Raw genomic sequence first — 13045 nt, 5'->3', positions numbered from 1 at the left:
AAAAACAATCACTGCATTTTTGCTCTGTTCTTACATTCTGCCTTGATATCCACTACTGGTGACTGTCAGAGTTGGCTCAAGTGCACTAGTCACAGGTCTGACCTGCTACAAAAGTTGACATGTTAACTGAAATCATGGAGAAAGAGATGGAAGACAAATGACCATAGATAATATTTGACGAGAATGTAAGATGCTTCCATTAAGACCTTTTAAAAATTCTGTAATCAGCACAGTAAAACACTATCTCAGTCACAGCAAGAAAGGGTCAACAGGCAGAGACTGTTCAAACCCAATATTGGTCTGAATGACAACTCTATGCTGGGGAAGACAAATCATCTAGTAGATTCGTATCATTCTGACAGCATAAGCATCCAGCTTGAAAATCTTCATGGTACTAGCAAATTCTGAATGACAGGGAGATCAATGGTTCAGTCGCAATAGCTTTTGTTATTCTATTGCTGATACAGCATGTTTCGGGGTTAGAAAAGAAATAAGAAAAACATCACAGATGAACAGCAAAATAAAAAGCAGAGGCTCTGAGTAATCACCACGCAGTCCAGGCCTCCTAAGCTTTTGCAATGGAAGAGGTCCTGAGTGAATGCTAATAATGAACAAGTGGATCAATAAAAGTCAGGTGAATTTCAATTTGTGTTCAAGAAATCCTACACTGCATAAGGTATCACAACAGTTTAAGATACTGAAAGCAAAGATGGAACCAGAATTACCAGTGGCAGTGTTAAGGCCTATTTGTCAAGTTAAGTTATGTTAAGTTATGCCTCCGGTGGCACTGGAGGATTCAAAGGGTTAGAGTTGCTGCCAGTGTCATAACATTTTATGTCCTATAAGCCCCCAGGAGAAGAGGTCAAGGTAGAACAGGCAGGTCTCAACACAGCACAAGGCTCATTAAGAACCATATATTGCTGGGGGCACTTCAGTTGAACCAGCTGGAATTTTGTTTGATTCAGTTTTGGATCTCCTTTTAAATATACAAGAGTTTCCCCTAGCCAACGATGTCCTCATTGGAAAAATAGCAGGTGCTAATGAATATTCTAAGAAGGTGTAAGATCTGATGGAAAGCGGGTCAGAGACTGAATAATACTATCTTAAGCAGAAAATCTTGCAGGATCTTTGCTCAGACACTGGACTGTTGGGCTGGACTGATATGAGGCAAGACTGCAGTGCCTGAAAACACAGTTCTCCTCTAATTAGTAAAATACCTACTGTATGGAATAGTAGGGGAAATTTTTATGCTGCAAAATGGACATAGACCCATGAAGACGCTAGTCAGAATAGAAAAGAGTTAAAAATAAAGTGAGAGAGAGGAAAGGTAAAAAATGCTATTATGGCAGATCCTTCCCACCTCAGTTATGTTATTTGTAGAGGAAGAAATAAAGAAGAGTACACTCTGTATGGAAAACATGGAAAAATCTTTGGTTTGGAGTGACACGGAACAGAGTAAATCATTACAAGACTAAGCGTATGGTCAAAGTCATTGTCAATGGCATAAACCTTCGGGAGTAACTAAATCAAAAAGAAACGCCTCTAATCTCTGCCCAAATAAGTAAAGTAATACAAAATAAGAAAAGGAATACACACACACACAATCTAGTATAGCCTTCCTTGTAGTCTTCCTAACCAGAGAAAGCAAAAATTGGAGGATCTCCCGTGCTTGAAAAAAAATGAAATTATTATTATTGTTACTGAGCTGGTGGAAAAAAAAAAAACACAACAACACTTCAAAACAGGCAGATAGCTGTATTTAGTTTTTCTGTGGAGATTTATGCCGTAAGGGAAATCAGTGCCTCCTACTTCCATGTCATGTTTCAGAAAGACGTGCCTATAGAATTCTGAATGAAGAGGCCCCTACCTGTTGATTCTCTGTTCTTAATCCCGCTTGTGTGAAAGGTCTTTCATCTCCATCCCCATCAGCAGTTGCTGGCCTCTTTAGCTCTTCTTCATATCTCAGGGAGCTGTCATTTTCTGTTTCTCCATCATACATCTCATCATAGCAGAATACAGCTTCAAGAATATCATCATCAGTAGTGAACAATATAGTATCCCCAAAGTGCTCTGGAGCTGAAGGCAATATATAGAATTAAATACAGAAACCATACAAAAGAATATCCAGAGTGATAAAAACTGTCTTTGGTCTTTCTTTTACATTTAAGTTTGCAGTAGTGTTTAAAGATAATATACTGGGAATAGGTACTGACTACTGATATAATAACTATATTCAATTTCTGGGCAACACAATACTGGACAGCAGCCCTGCAGAGAGGGTTCTGGGGGTTTTGGTTGATAGCAGGCTGAATATGAGCCAGCAGTGTGCCCTGGCAGCCAGGAGGGTCAACAGTATCCTGGGGTGCATCAAACACAGCACTGCTAGTCAGTCTAGGGAAGTGATTGTCCTGGTCTACTCTGCACTGGTGCAGCCTCACCTCGAGTACTGTGTGCAGTTCTGGGCACCACAGTACAAAAAGGATGTGAAACTGTTGGAGAGTGTCCAGAGGAGGACTACAAAGATAGTGAAGGGCCCAGAGAGGAAGATATAAGAGGAGCGGCTGAGGTCACTTGGCCTGTTCAGCCTGGAAAAGAGGAGGCTGAGGGGAAACCTCATCACAGTCTACAGCTTCCTCACAAGGGGGAGTGGAGGGACAGGCTCCGATCTATTCTCTTTAGTCACCAGTGATAGGACCCGAGGGAACGGAGTCAAGCTGCAACAGGAGAGGTTTGGGCTGGATATCAGGAAGAGGCTCTTCACAGGGACTCCTCAGGGATGTAGTCACTGCACCAAGCCTGTCAGAGTTTAAGAAGCGTTTGGACTGTGCTCTCTGTCATATGGTCTGATTTTTTGGGTAGACCTGTGTGGTGCCAGGAGTTGGACTCGACCATCCTTATGGGTCCCTTCCAACTTGGGATATTCTATGATTCTATAATTTCTACCTTACACTGCATAGCAGACGAACCTAGAAAACCCAGTCAAATTTCAAGTAGTTATAAAAAGAAAATGAAAAAAAAAACCTTCTCCAAAAAACTTTTCCAAACTGTGAAGACTACCTGTGAAGACTAAAAACCAGCAACCTGTAAATATTGAAGACTATCTGTTACTGAAAATAAGGTCTAGTTGTTAAGACTTTGCTAAGAATAAAGATTAGCTCTATATGTTACTTAAATTCACAGTATCATTGAAGAACACATTAGTTTTGCATTATATTTTTAAATTAAAAGGACTAAATATTAACAAAGTGCCAATTTGCCTTGAAGTGGAAAGTGATAAAAAACAAGACATATGTATTTGTTTATATTATATTACTGTTTCCACACAGAAAGTAAGAAATGATATCATACCTCCAGACAAGGTTCCTGAAGCTTTTGCAATTTCTCCTTTAAAGATGCATTGTTCATTTAACATCATTATAATGTCTTTCACACCTCTGAAAGAGTGTATGCGAGATTTATTATAATTCCAAATCCTAATCATAGCTACTTGACAGGGATTCACAAAGTCAATAAAGATGAAGTGAGGTTTTCCAGGAGTAAATGGTGCTAGCCAAAGATGCATATCATCCTGCGTCAGATTTACCCCATCAATTAGATTGGTTATTACTCTGGGATCTTTGCCATAAGCTGGTAATATATTTATATCAGGTGGTTCAGCTGTTATTTTTGCAATCTGAACAGGCTCTCCTTTAGAACTGAAAACTTCAATTCCATTAAGACCAACATAATGTCTGTCTCCCCATGTTGTTCGAATGTCTATTACTAAGTGCTGCCCATAAGGTAAAACAGGGATTTTAAAATCACTTCCATCATGTGCCTCCACTGAATTTTCTTCTTCTTGCCTTTTTGGTAGTGTTTGTACTCCCTCTTTTTTCATTAGATGATATTCTCCAGTTCGGTTGATCTTCTGCTGATGGAGAAATTCATCAAAGATATCCCCTTGAAAATCCATGTTAGAGATTCGGCCACGATGGGAAAAATTAAACTTTACCAAGGAGTTCCAGGACTCCTGCAGGGTATGTTCTTGTTCATTGTGCCACTTTGCTCTAGAGGTGGCTATGTCCTTGATAGAAAAGTCTTCATCTGAAAATAACATTACATATGAATTTAATGTATTGACAAGACTAGAAGCAAATGACTACAGCACACTTTCTAGAATTATGCTGGTTATATTCACATTCCCCAACTGAAATTCTGGTATATTAGCACTTTTATATTGCTTCCCTGTTTAAAAGGCTATGTCACAATTTCCCTTTCCACTTAGACATAATGAAAACAATTGAAGAGCAGAGCACATGCCAACATACCAAAATGCAAGTTTTAGACTTAAATTCTTGACTCAACACACAAAATTTGCATAATGATGAATTTCTTTAATTTAAGATCTTGGTCAAAACCCTTTGGAAAAAAAAAAACATGCAGGAAGTACACAGTGTTAACTATACCCTACCTGCCATTACTACACTCTACATTTCGTATTAGATTTGGAAAATGCCAGTACAACACTTTGCTTTTATTCCCACTTCTAATTTTAGAGATTTTTTTTGTATATGTCTCACACATAAAACAATGCAGATAGACAACATGATACAAGTCAACACTTAAAATGTGCAGACTGACAGAAGGCAAAATTAATCAATAAGACAGAGGCTTTTAGACAGCTTCTCTTCATAGTATTTCTGCAAGCACAAAGTCCGTTCAATCTTTGCTGGTGGCAGTGTCCAAGTGCCTAACTTTTACTTTTTGAGAGCTATTGAACCTCAGGCTGCAATGGACAGGCTGTACCTGCATTAAGCAGTGACCTACTAGTTGATTCAAGGACTTTACTCAGTGATACTTATTGGGTGGCCATCACAAGGTATCATCCTCTGCATTTCTGCAGAAGACCTTTCATACTGTTGGACAGAGTTGAACTGTTTAAGTTTCCAAAGCATTAGAGGGAAAAAAAAAAAAAAAAAAAAAAAGTGCTTCCTATTTCAGCAAAACAGGCTGAAATAAGTTGGTGAGAAATTCCAGTGGAATGGGTAGGGCAGGCATAATAAAAACAGAAGCAGAATTATTTGTACCGCTACTGGAAGATGACGTAGCTTCTCTACTGCAGATGCATACTTATCTGTGGATGGAAATCAAAATTCTACAAATATAGCATTTTAAGATAAACTCATGAAGCATCAATCCAGCATTTTTTGTGTAGTGGGTTAACCTCCGTTCTGTTATTACTGCCTTTAAATTTCAAATATACTGACCTTTGAATTTAAAATATTAGAAACTTAAGCTGTAATTAGTGTGCACTTCCTAAATGGAAAGAACTGACTTCTTACTCAAGGATTTCTTAAGCTTTGTATCACAAGGTAACAAATCCAAAAGCTAACTCCCGCTGAAAACATACTGCCAAAACGATAAGTTATTGCATGTGAGTGCATCGAATAACGTGGACTAACCTGAAGAAATCACTTGACTGTTCATTTCCTCATCCTACCCTGTGTCTATCTTGTCTGCCTACGTCTTTAAACTGGCTGCTGCCTTTCACCATCACTGGTGAAATGGTCAGGGCTGGGAGGCTAGACTATGCAACAAGTGTAACTGGCACAGCAAAAACAAAACATAATTGAAAGGATTTTACATGGTTTCCTTCTACCTCCTCTGAATGCATAGTTTTTCTGTAAATTGTAAATATAGTTCAGAGCAGGTGGATGGTTTCTTACACATTTATAACCCCTTGTATATTTATACAGCACCAAAGAAATGCTGTGCTCTTAGTGAAAATCTTCAACACAAGATTTAACAGTTTACCAGAAACTTACTTTTTTCCTCCACTTAGACAGAAAAGAAGTCTGTAACAACCTTGACATATGAAGCTAAAAATACTTTTGAGAAACCATCAGAATGATGGCTGGAAAGATACTAACCTAAAGCATGCTCTTTAGTGGGCCCTAAAGGGAGAAAAAAATTAAAACTGCTGCTTGGATTTGGCAAGGTAATTCTTTTAAATTTAGCATCAGATCTACATAACTACAGATCCTCCTCTTCCTTTCTGCTTTTGCCACCGTCTTCTATATTCTACCTTTAACTACAACTTCTGTTGCCACCATCCTCTTGCATAGGATCTGTCTTTCATGCAGGTTTCCTCAATTCCTAACTGCCCAAGTCACTGCATGGTATCAGCAACCAGGGCCTCGATGTCCTTCTTGTAGTGAGGGGCCCAAAGCTGAACGCAGCACTTGAGGTACTGGTGTGGCCTCACCAGAGCAGAGCACAGGGGGACGATCACCTCCCTGCTCCTGCTGTCTACACTGTTCCGGATACAAGCCATTCCTGATGCTGTTGGCCTTCTTGGCCACCTAGGCACTCTGCTGGCTCATGTTCAGGTGCGCACTGACCAACACCCCCAGCTCCTTTTCTTCTGCACAGCTTTGCAGCCACTCTGCCCCAAGCCTGTAGCACTGCATGGGGTTGTTGTGGCTAATGTGCAGGACCCAACACTTAGCCATGTTGAACCGTTCTTTCCCAGTAAAATGAGGATTTTTGACTCTGCCACCTGTCAGTCTTGATGGGTCAGGACAAATGAGACCTAAACCAGTACCCCTGGAAAAGGGAAGTCATGGCTGGGAATCGAGTATCCCTGCTAGCAAAGCTTGCACCTGAAGCAGAACAGGTGGCATAAGAACAACAGTAATCCTACAGATTGGCCTAGTTCATTTTCCAAATGGGCAAACAGAAATAATACCTGGACCTTACATATCAACAAAGAATAAGCAATGGAGTGAAGGATACAGGCTTCTCTGGATGAAAAGTCTTTGAGAGGTTATCCAAAGTAAATGCAGAACCCACCAGGACTGGCAAAAGGAACTGACAGGGTGCCATGTCTAAGGGGGGTGTAAATTAAACCATTAAACTGACAGTGCCCAAAGCAACTACAAATAATTAAACAACAAAGAGGGAAAGAGTCTTCAGTCACATGCATTTAAACAACAGTGATGAGAAAAGAAGTAGATTCAGTGTACAAAGAGGATGAGGTGAATGTTGCTTTCTATGCAGATGAGACCCAAACACTCCTCTCCCTGGCCAGCCAGAGGGGGATAACGATGAAGCATTGTATGGGAATACAACGGGGGCAGCATGCAAGAGGAGCTATGTGGGAGCGAAGCAAGCTCTCCTTGTGGTCGTGCTGGGGAGCAGCTTAATTTCCAGCTCAACATGATCAAGAGCAGATGATAACAAAGATTTTCAAAAAAGCTGTCACTTCTATATTTTCTTCAAATAAATGGAGAAAAGCAAATGTAGTACCAAACAATTACAGGCCCATGGGCTAGATTTTAGTTCCGTACAATGCCCTTGAGTGGATACTAAAACAAATGGTTATCAAGAATAAATGCCAATTGCAATAAAATGCAAAATAATGTTTTCCCAAAAGACTACTTAAGACTAATTTTTAATTTTGGTTTTGGAATCACTGGGAAATAAGTAATGTTCCTAGCCTATCTATGGCCAATAATCTTTTACACCAGGGACAACTGAGACAAAAATAAGAACTTGAAAGCAGATGGGAAACTACCTGAAACAGGGTTGTGTTCCATATACATAGGCATAAAAGCCTGGAGACCAACCTGTCTGCTCTTCTCCATCCCGCATGGGAAATACAAATAGGAAACAAATTTCAGAGTGGTATTTCAGAGAACATAAGTTATTTGCAAATCACTTCCTTGTTCAAATCATTGTCCCTGTGTATACTCGTGGGATGGGTGATCCCAAAGAGTACTTCCCAGATTCTTACAGTTTACCTGAATAAGATACTGCATATTTATTTAACCCTTGAAAATGCCAAAGCTTGAAATTTTCAAGATAGGCATGTACAGAAGAGTATTTGATATCAGTTGGCCTTCCCTGTTTTCGATTTTTTTTCCTTTTGTTTTCTTCCCCACCCTCACTTTTTTTTTTTTTTTTTAAATGGCAAGTACTCTAAGCAATACAGAGATTACAACTCCAAAGCACTTCTAGGAGAGTGCAATAGGAGTGATTTTCAATGGGAGGTTAACAGGTTTTTTAGCTACATTAAAGAGTGACAGCAGGAGAAGTGGAGCTCTGAAAAGAAAGCGGAGGATAACTCGAAAGCACAGGTCAATGGCTGAAGACTTACAGGATCTGGTATTCCTTTTAGCATCTAAAATTTATTATTTTTATTGGAGCCTTGTGCAACTATCGTGGTACTTCTGTCATCAACTCTGCATGTAGCTAAAGAACACTTGCAGGTGTTACAGACACATTCCCAGCCTCCTGCATGCCTGAGAGGATTGTATGACGGATGCTATCCCAGAGCCCAGAAATAACAACACATTCAGCATTCATCTCCCCTGTGGGTTTAAGAGGAATGTCTTGAATCACCAAGCCTTGTGTCCTGCTTCTGCCAGCAATGCACACCATGCAATTCCTCTAGTAACTTCAGTAAAATACATTTTGGGACATTAGCTTGGAAAAAAAACATCTTTCCTCTTCTCTTCTCTGTTGTATTAATCTCATTTCTATTCCCAGCAGCTATAAATAGCAATCATATTTCCATGCTGCAATCACACGCTTCGTTTCCCAAATCATTCTAAATGCTCTCTTCTGTTCCACTTCATAATCAGCTTTCCTGAAAATGGATGATCAGAACCACAGTTTTCCAATTGAAGTCTCACAAGTGCCTGTGCTGAGATAGTAACGTTTCCCTAACTAACAGAAATGCCTCTGCTGATACATCCTCAGAGTGCATTGCTGTAATCATGCCTGCATCGCACTAGCATTTCATAGTCAGTCTGTGATCAACTACTCAGCCAAGATCCTCCTCTTCCTCAGTCATTTGCAATTGATTATTACTCAGCTTGCAACTTAAGTTTCTGTTATTAGTCCCCAAATGACCTTGCAAGCAGTTTGTACTACTGAATTGCATTCTACTGCTGTTGCTCCAGTCCTCAAGTTCATCTTTCTGTTCTTCAATCCTCTTAACTTTTAATACCCCAAATTATACATTATATGCAAGTTTTGTCAGCATACTTTCATTATTTGCTATGAACACTGAAGCAGTTACCAAAGATAAAACTGTGTGCTTTAATAGCAACAGTAACTCAAGCCAAGTATGCATGTATGTGCTATTTCTAATTTCTGTTGTTCTCATTATTCTTCATTTAAAGACCAAAGATGAGCTGTGATGCTGCATATGGGCTTCTGCAGAGTCCCCTTTGTCACATACTTCTATTGGAAACAGCAGTTGTCCCAGCTCTGTAAAAAATTAAATCCTCCACTGTTAGGGAAAGATGTAAAACTGCTCCCTGTTGTTAATGCTCACTCAGTTATACTTTGAAAATGACTTCACCTTGCACAGCACAGAGAACAAAAATTGTAAAATATGGTTTTCTCTGGGACAACCATGTATTGGGAGTTATATTGTCAATTTTTCAGTTTTAAGCTCTGGGTAACAATCTGCTCTGAGCAAGGTTAGAGGACATCCTAACAAGAATCATGATAACCCTCATCTCTAAATTCTGGACATTCTTGTAACTGAAAAGAAAGCATTAAGGTGGGATTTGTTTACAATTTCAGTAATGTTGACAAGTTTTAAAACTCAAAGTCTCACAGGAGGGCTATTCATGTGCATACCATAAAATACAAACTATACGTAGCCAAGTTAATGGTGCTGTAAGATCCCTGGTTTGTTTCTCAGCATTGGTTTTCTATATATTTTATGCATGCATCAAAACAAAGGTTAAAAGAGAACACAATGCAGTAAGAAGCTTCGTACGCCTTATTGTGATTTGGTCCAATCTCTTGCTTTTAATACAGTGAAATCGCTTATTCCGTATTGTTACGAAACCTCTGTTAAATGATATATTTTATGTGCTTCCATTACAAGTAGGTTTTAACTTCTTAACTTAATGCAAAATCTGATTTAGAGGATTTATATAAGATAAAATATATTCCAGAATTAGATGAATAGCACTGCAACAAAGAAGAGAGATTTAGGCCTACCAAATATAGAGTGCCTTATACGGCTTGTGGATTGGCCTGCATATAATATACTTACTCAGACTTCCACATGACACTTTTGTCACAGAGAGAAATCTGAGAATTTAGGAACATAAGCTTAGTTAAAACACTGAGATCAAGAACATAAATAAATAAATAGATCAGTTTTCCTTTTTTAATCCCCTTCTTTAAATACAAAACTGAGCAAAACTGCAAACAGGAAAATACAGCTCTTTCTTTTGAAAGTCGTTTAAAAAAAATCTACCTGTTTTCTGCTTACACAGTAAAAGAAAAAATTGAAAAGGCAGTTTTGAAAGTTAGATTTGAAAGTATAGACTAAGTGCTTATAATATTCCTTTTTTTCTGGGGGGGGGGAGGAGAGGGAATTTTACAGTATGGATAAAGTGACAACCACATTATAAACTGCCTTTTAAGTAGAAAAAAAAATGTTTTTCTTTGCAAAGCTTGATCTGGGGTTACAATCATACAAATTCTCTCTCAGAATTGCCTTTTTAGTCTTTAAATAGTATTAAACCAAAAAAAAATCCGTATCTGTGGGCACTTAATTCTATTACTTCTGCAAGGATGCCTGGCCTAACATGCACTCATTTAAGTAAGGATAAACAGGCACCTTGTTAGTCTATTTTAAGGCACTTACTGGGTTTATATCATTACCTGAGATATATCAACACTCATAAGGATTGCTAGGAAAGGCAATCTTCTAATGCAGCTTTAAAAAACACTGTGCTCAGACTCCATGGGCAAGACAATTTCAGGTAGGTCAGGCCTCACTGCCAAATCAAACAGGTAACAGCTGCCCCCCAATAAGGCTCAAGGTTATCTTATCAATATGTATAAATACCTGATGGGAGTGAATAAAGACAAAAGAGCCAGACTCTTTTCAGTCGTGACCAGTGAAAGAATAGCAGGCAATGAGCACAAGTTGAAATCTATGAAACTCAATCTGAGCACAAGAAAATGCTTTTGCAGTGAGGATGGTTCAATACTAAACCACCCAGCCAGGCACAGTTCTGGACAAGCTGGTTTAGCTGACTCAGCTTGAGCAGGGAGGCTGACTATGTAATGCCAAGGGATCCCTTCCAACCAGTGATTCTGTGCTTCTGTGAAATGAAGAAAATATCAGCCCTTGCACTGAAGTTATTATTGTGAGATCTTACCTTTGGGTGCCAAATCATCTTCTTTAATGTTTACAGTGTTTAATCCCTGCTTTCTTACACTTCTCCTTCCACTTGTAGGGTACTCTAAGCTGCTGCAATGTTTGTTAGAAAACTCCTCTGAAATGTCTAAGCCAACACCATCATCCTTTCTGGCTAGCACTTCTACTCTTTCATCTCCATTTGTATTTCTGCTTCTGGATCTTCCCAGCCCATTTCTCTGACATTTGACATCTTCATTAGCCCTATCTGAAAAGTTTGTCATGATTACATCTGACTTTGTTTGAAATCTCGTGCCTAAATCATGTTCTGTAGCAAGCCAGGAAGGCTTCTGCTTACTGGAAACATCTTGATTATTCTCTGCTACTTCGGAAGATGGCCGTAACCAAGAAGGAAGTCCACCTGTAGAATCAGACAATTTTCTTCCTGTTAGCTTTTCCATTTGCTCACTCAAAGAAAGTTCATCATCAGATTGAATGTGCTCAATAACTTCTCGTGCTGGTGCATTTTCTTTGGTATCTTTTATGCAAATGTGAGATGGGAACACATTTAGATCATTCTCTAACTCAGTCAAATTTTCCTTAGTAAAGCTAATTGAGTTCACCTTATCCTCAATGTGATTTTCTTCTGGCGGAGATTTCCTGTTTATTGAAGTACAGTTTGACTGTAAACACGCGAATTGCAGGTCAAGTTTCTTGTCTGTGGCTGCAGCTGCATTTATTTCTTTCCTTTCACTTGAAGGATAGGTAGTGATATCTTGCTTGCAATCTGTAAGGTCAATTGTAGTGCTATGGTCAGCGATGAGATCTCCAGAGGCTCTCTCTAATTCACCATCAAATACAAGGTTCTCATCAACGTATAATTTCACCTTCTTTGCTCCAACATCAAGGTCCTGGAAAAATAAAAGCATGGAGATTTCCATCAAGGTGTTCAAACATTAGGTACCACTCTTCTGGAACTCAGACAACAGATGAAAACAACGAAAACCCCGTATCAGCAACATGCTTTTAAGTACTTTTTAAATGAAAACATCAAATAAGTGAAAACTACAGTGGAATATTTAAGATTTTATTTAAAAGGACCAACAGATCTTCTAGACATTACTATGAACCTTTTTGGCTGAAACCTAGGAAATAAATGCTTATATATTTAGAAAACCTTGAGCTAAGACACCTAGATTAAGTATATTTATATTTGATCAGGATGTAAATTCCAGAGGCAGATTTGGCTTCAGCACCTTTAAGATTCATGGCTTACTTGACACGTATGCTACACAGCAAACAGCCTGTCGCATTAAGGAGTGTAACTGATTAACTGTTAGGGGCCTGGTTGGATTCAGGGTCCTGAACTATCACAGTCACAGATACACCAATAATGTAACATGCCCTTGCTCTAGTCTCATTCAAGGAGAAATATCACAACTAGGAACAACGCAATTAAGTGCAATTTATTACAGGAACAGGTACACAGGTTCTTTGTATTGCTGGCAATAATTTACAGCATAGGCAGCTCTGGAAGCAGCTCTGCAGAGAAGCACCTGTGGGATCAACAGCAAGTCAGGCACAGTCAGCAGTGTGCCTCTGTGACCACGAAGGCCAACTACACTCTGCACTGCCAGCTCTGCAGGAAGTGGTAACTCCTAACTCATGATACTCCATCTGAAAAACAGAATATTGTCATCCCCTTTCATCCTATCCCTCTCCAAGAGAAGTTCTGGCAAACTGGGGAGAGCTGAGCAAAGGCCCACTACCACGGCTGGGACTTGACCACAGGGCTTCAAACAGAGGCTGAGGGAGTGAGTTTGGCCAGTATAGAGGAAAGAAGGTAGAATGGGGATCAAATCATAGCTTCTCCTGCCCACAAGGCTGCTT

The 13045-nt window shown here is 39.3% G+C and overlaps 1 protein-coding gene across 1 annotated transcript in view; it reads right to left on the bottom strand.

The window, feature by feature from the left end:
• Positions 1–13045, bottom strand: part of KATNIP (katanin interacting protein) — a 71557-nt gene that overhangs the window by 26216 nt on the left and 32296 nt on the right. Inside the window, exons 13-15 of the mRNA XM_084295778.1 lie at positions 11178–12066; positions 3349–4083; positions 1868–2076 (exon numbers count right to left, since the gene is read on the bottom strand). Coding sequence (XP_084151904.1) covers positions 1868–2076; positions 3349–4083; positions 11178–12066 — 1833 coding nt within the window. The remainder of the gene's footprint in view (positions 1–1867; positions 2077–3348; positions 4084–11177; positions 12067–13045) is intronic.

This window comes from Netta rufina, assembly GCF_964035555.1.
Source record: "Netta rufina genome assembly, chromosome: 15".
Classification (NCBI taxonomy): Eukaryota; Metazoa; Chordata; class Aves; order Anseriformes; family Anatidae; genus Netta; species Netta rufina.
Note: the sequence above shows the minus strand (reverse complement) of the source record. Positions and strands in the feature narration are given on the sequence as shown.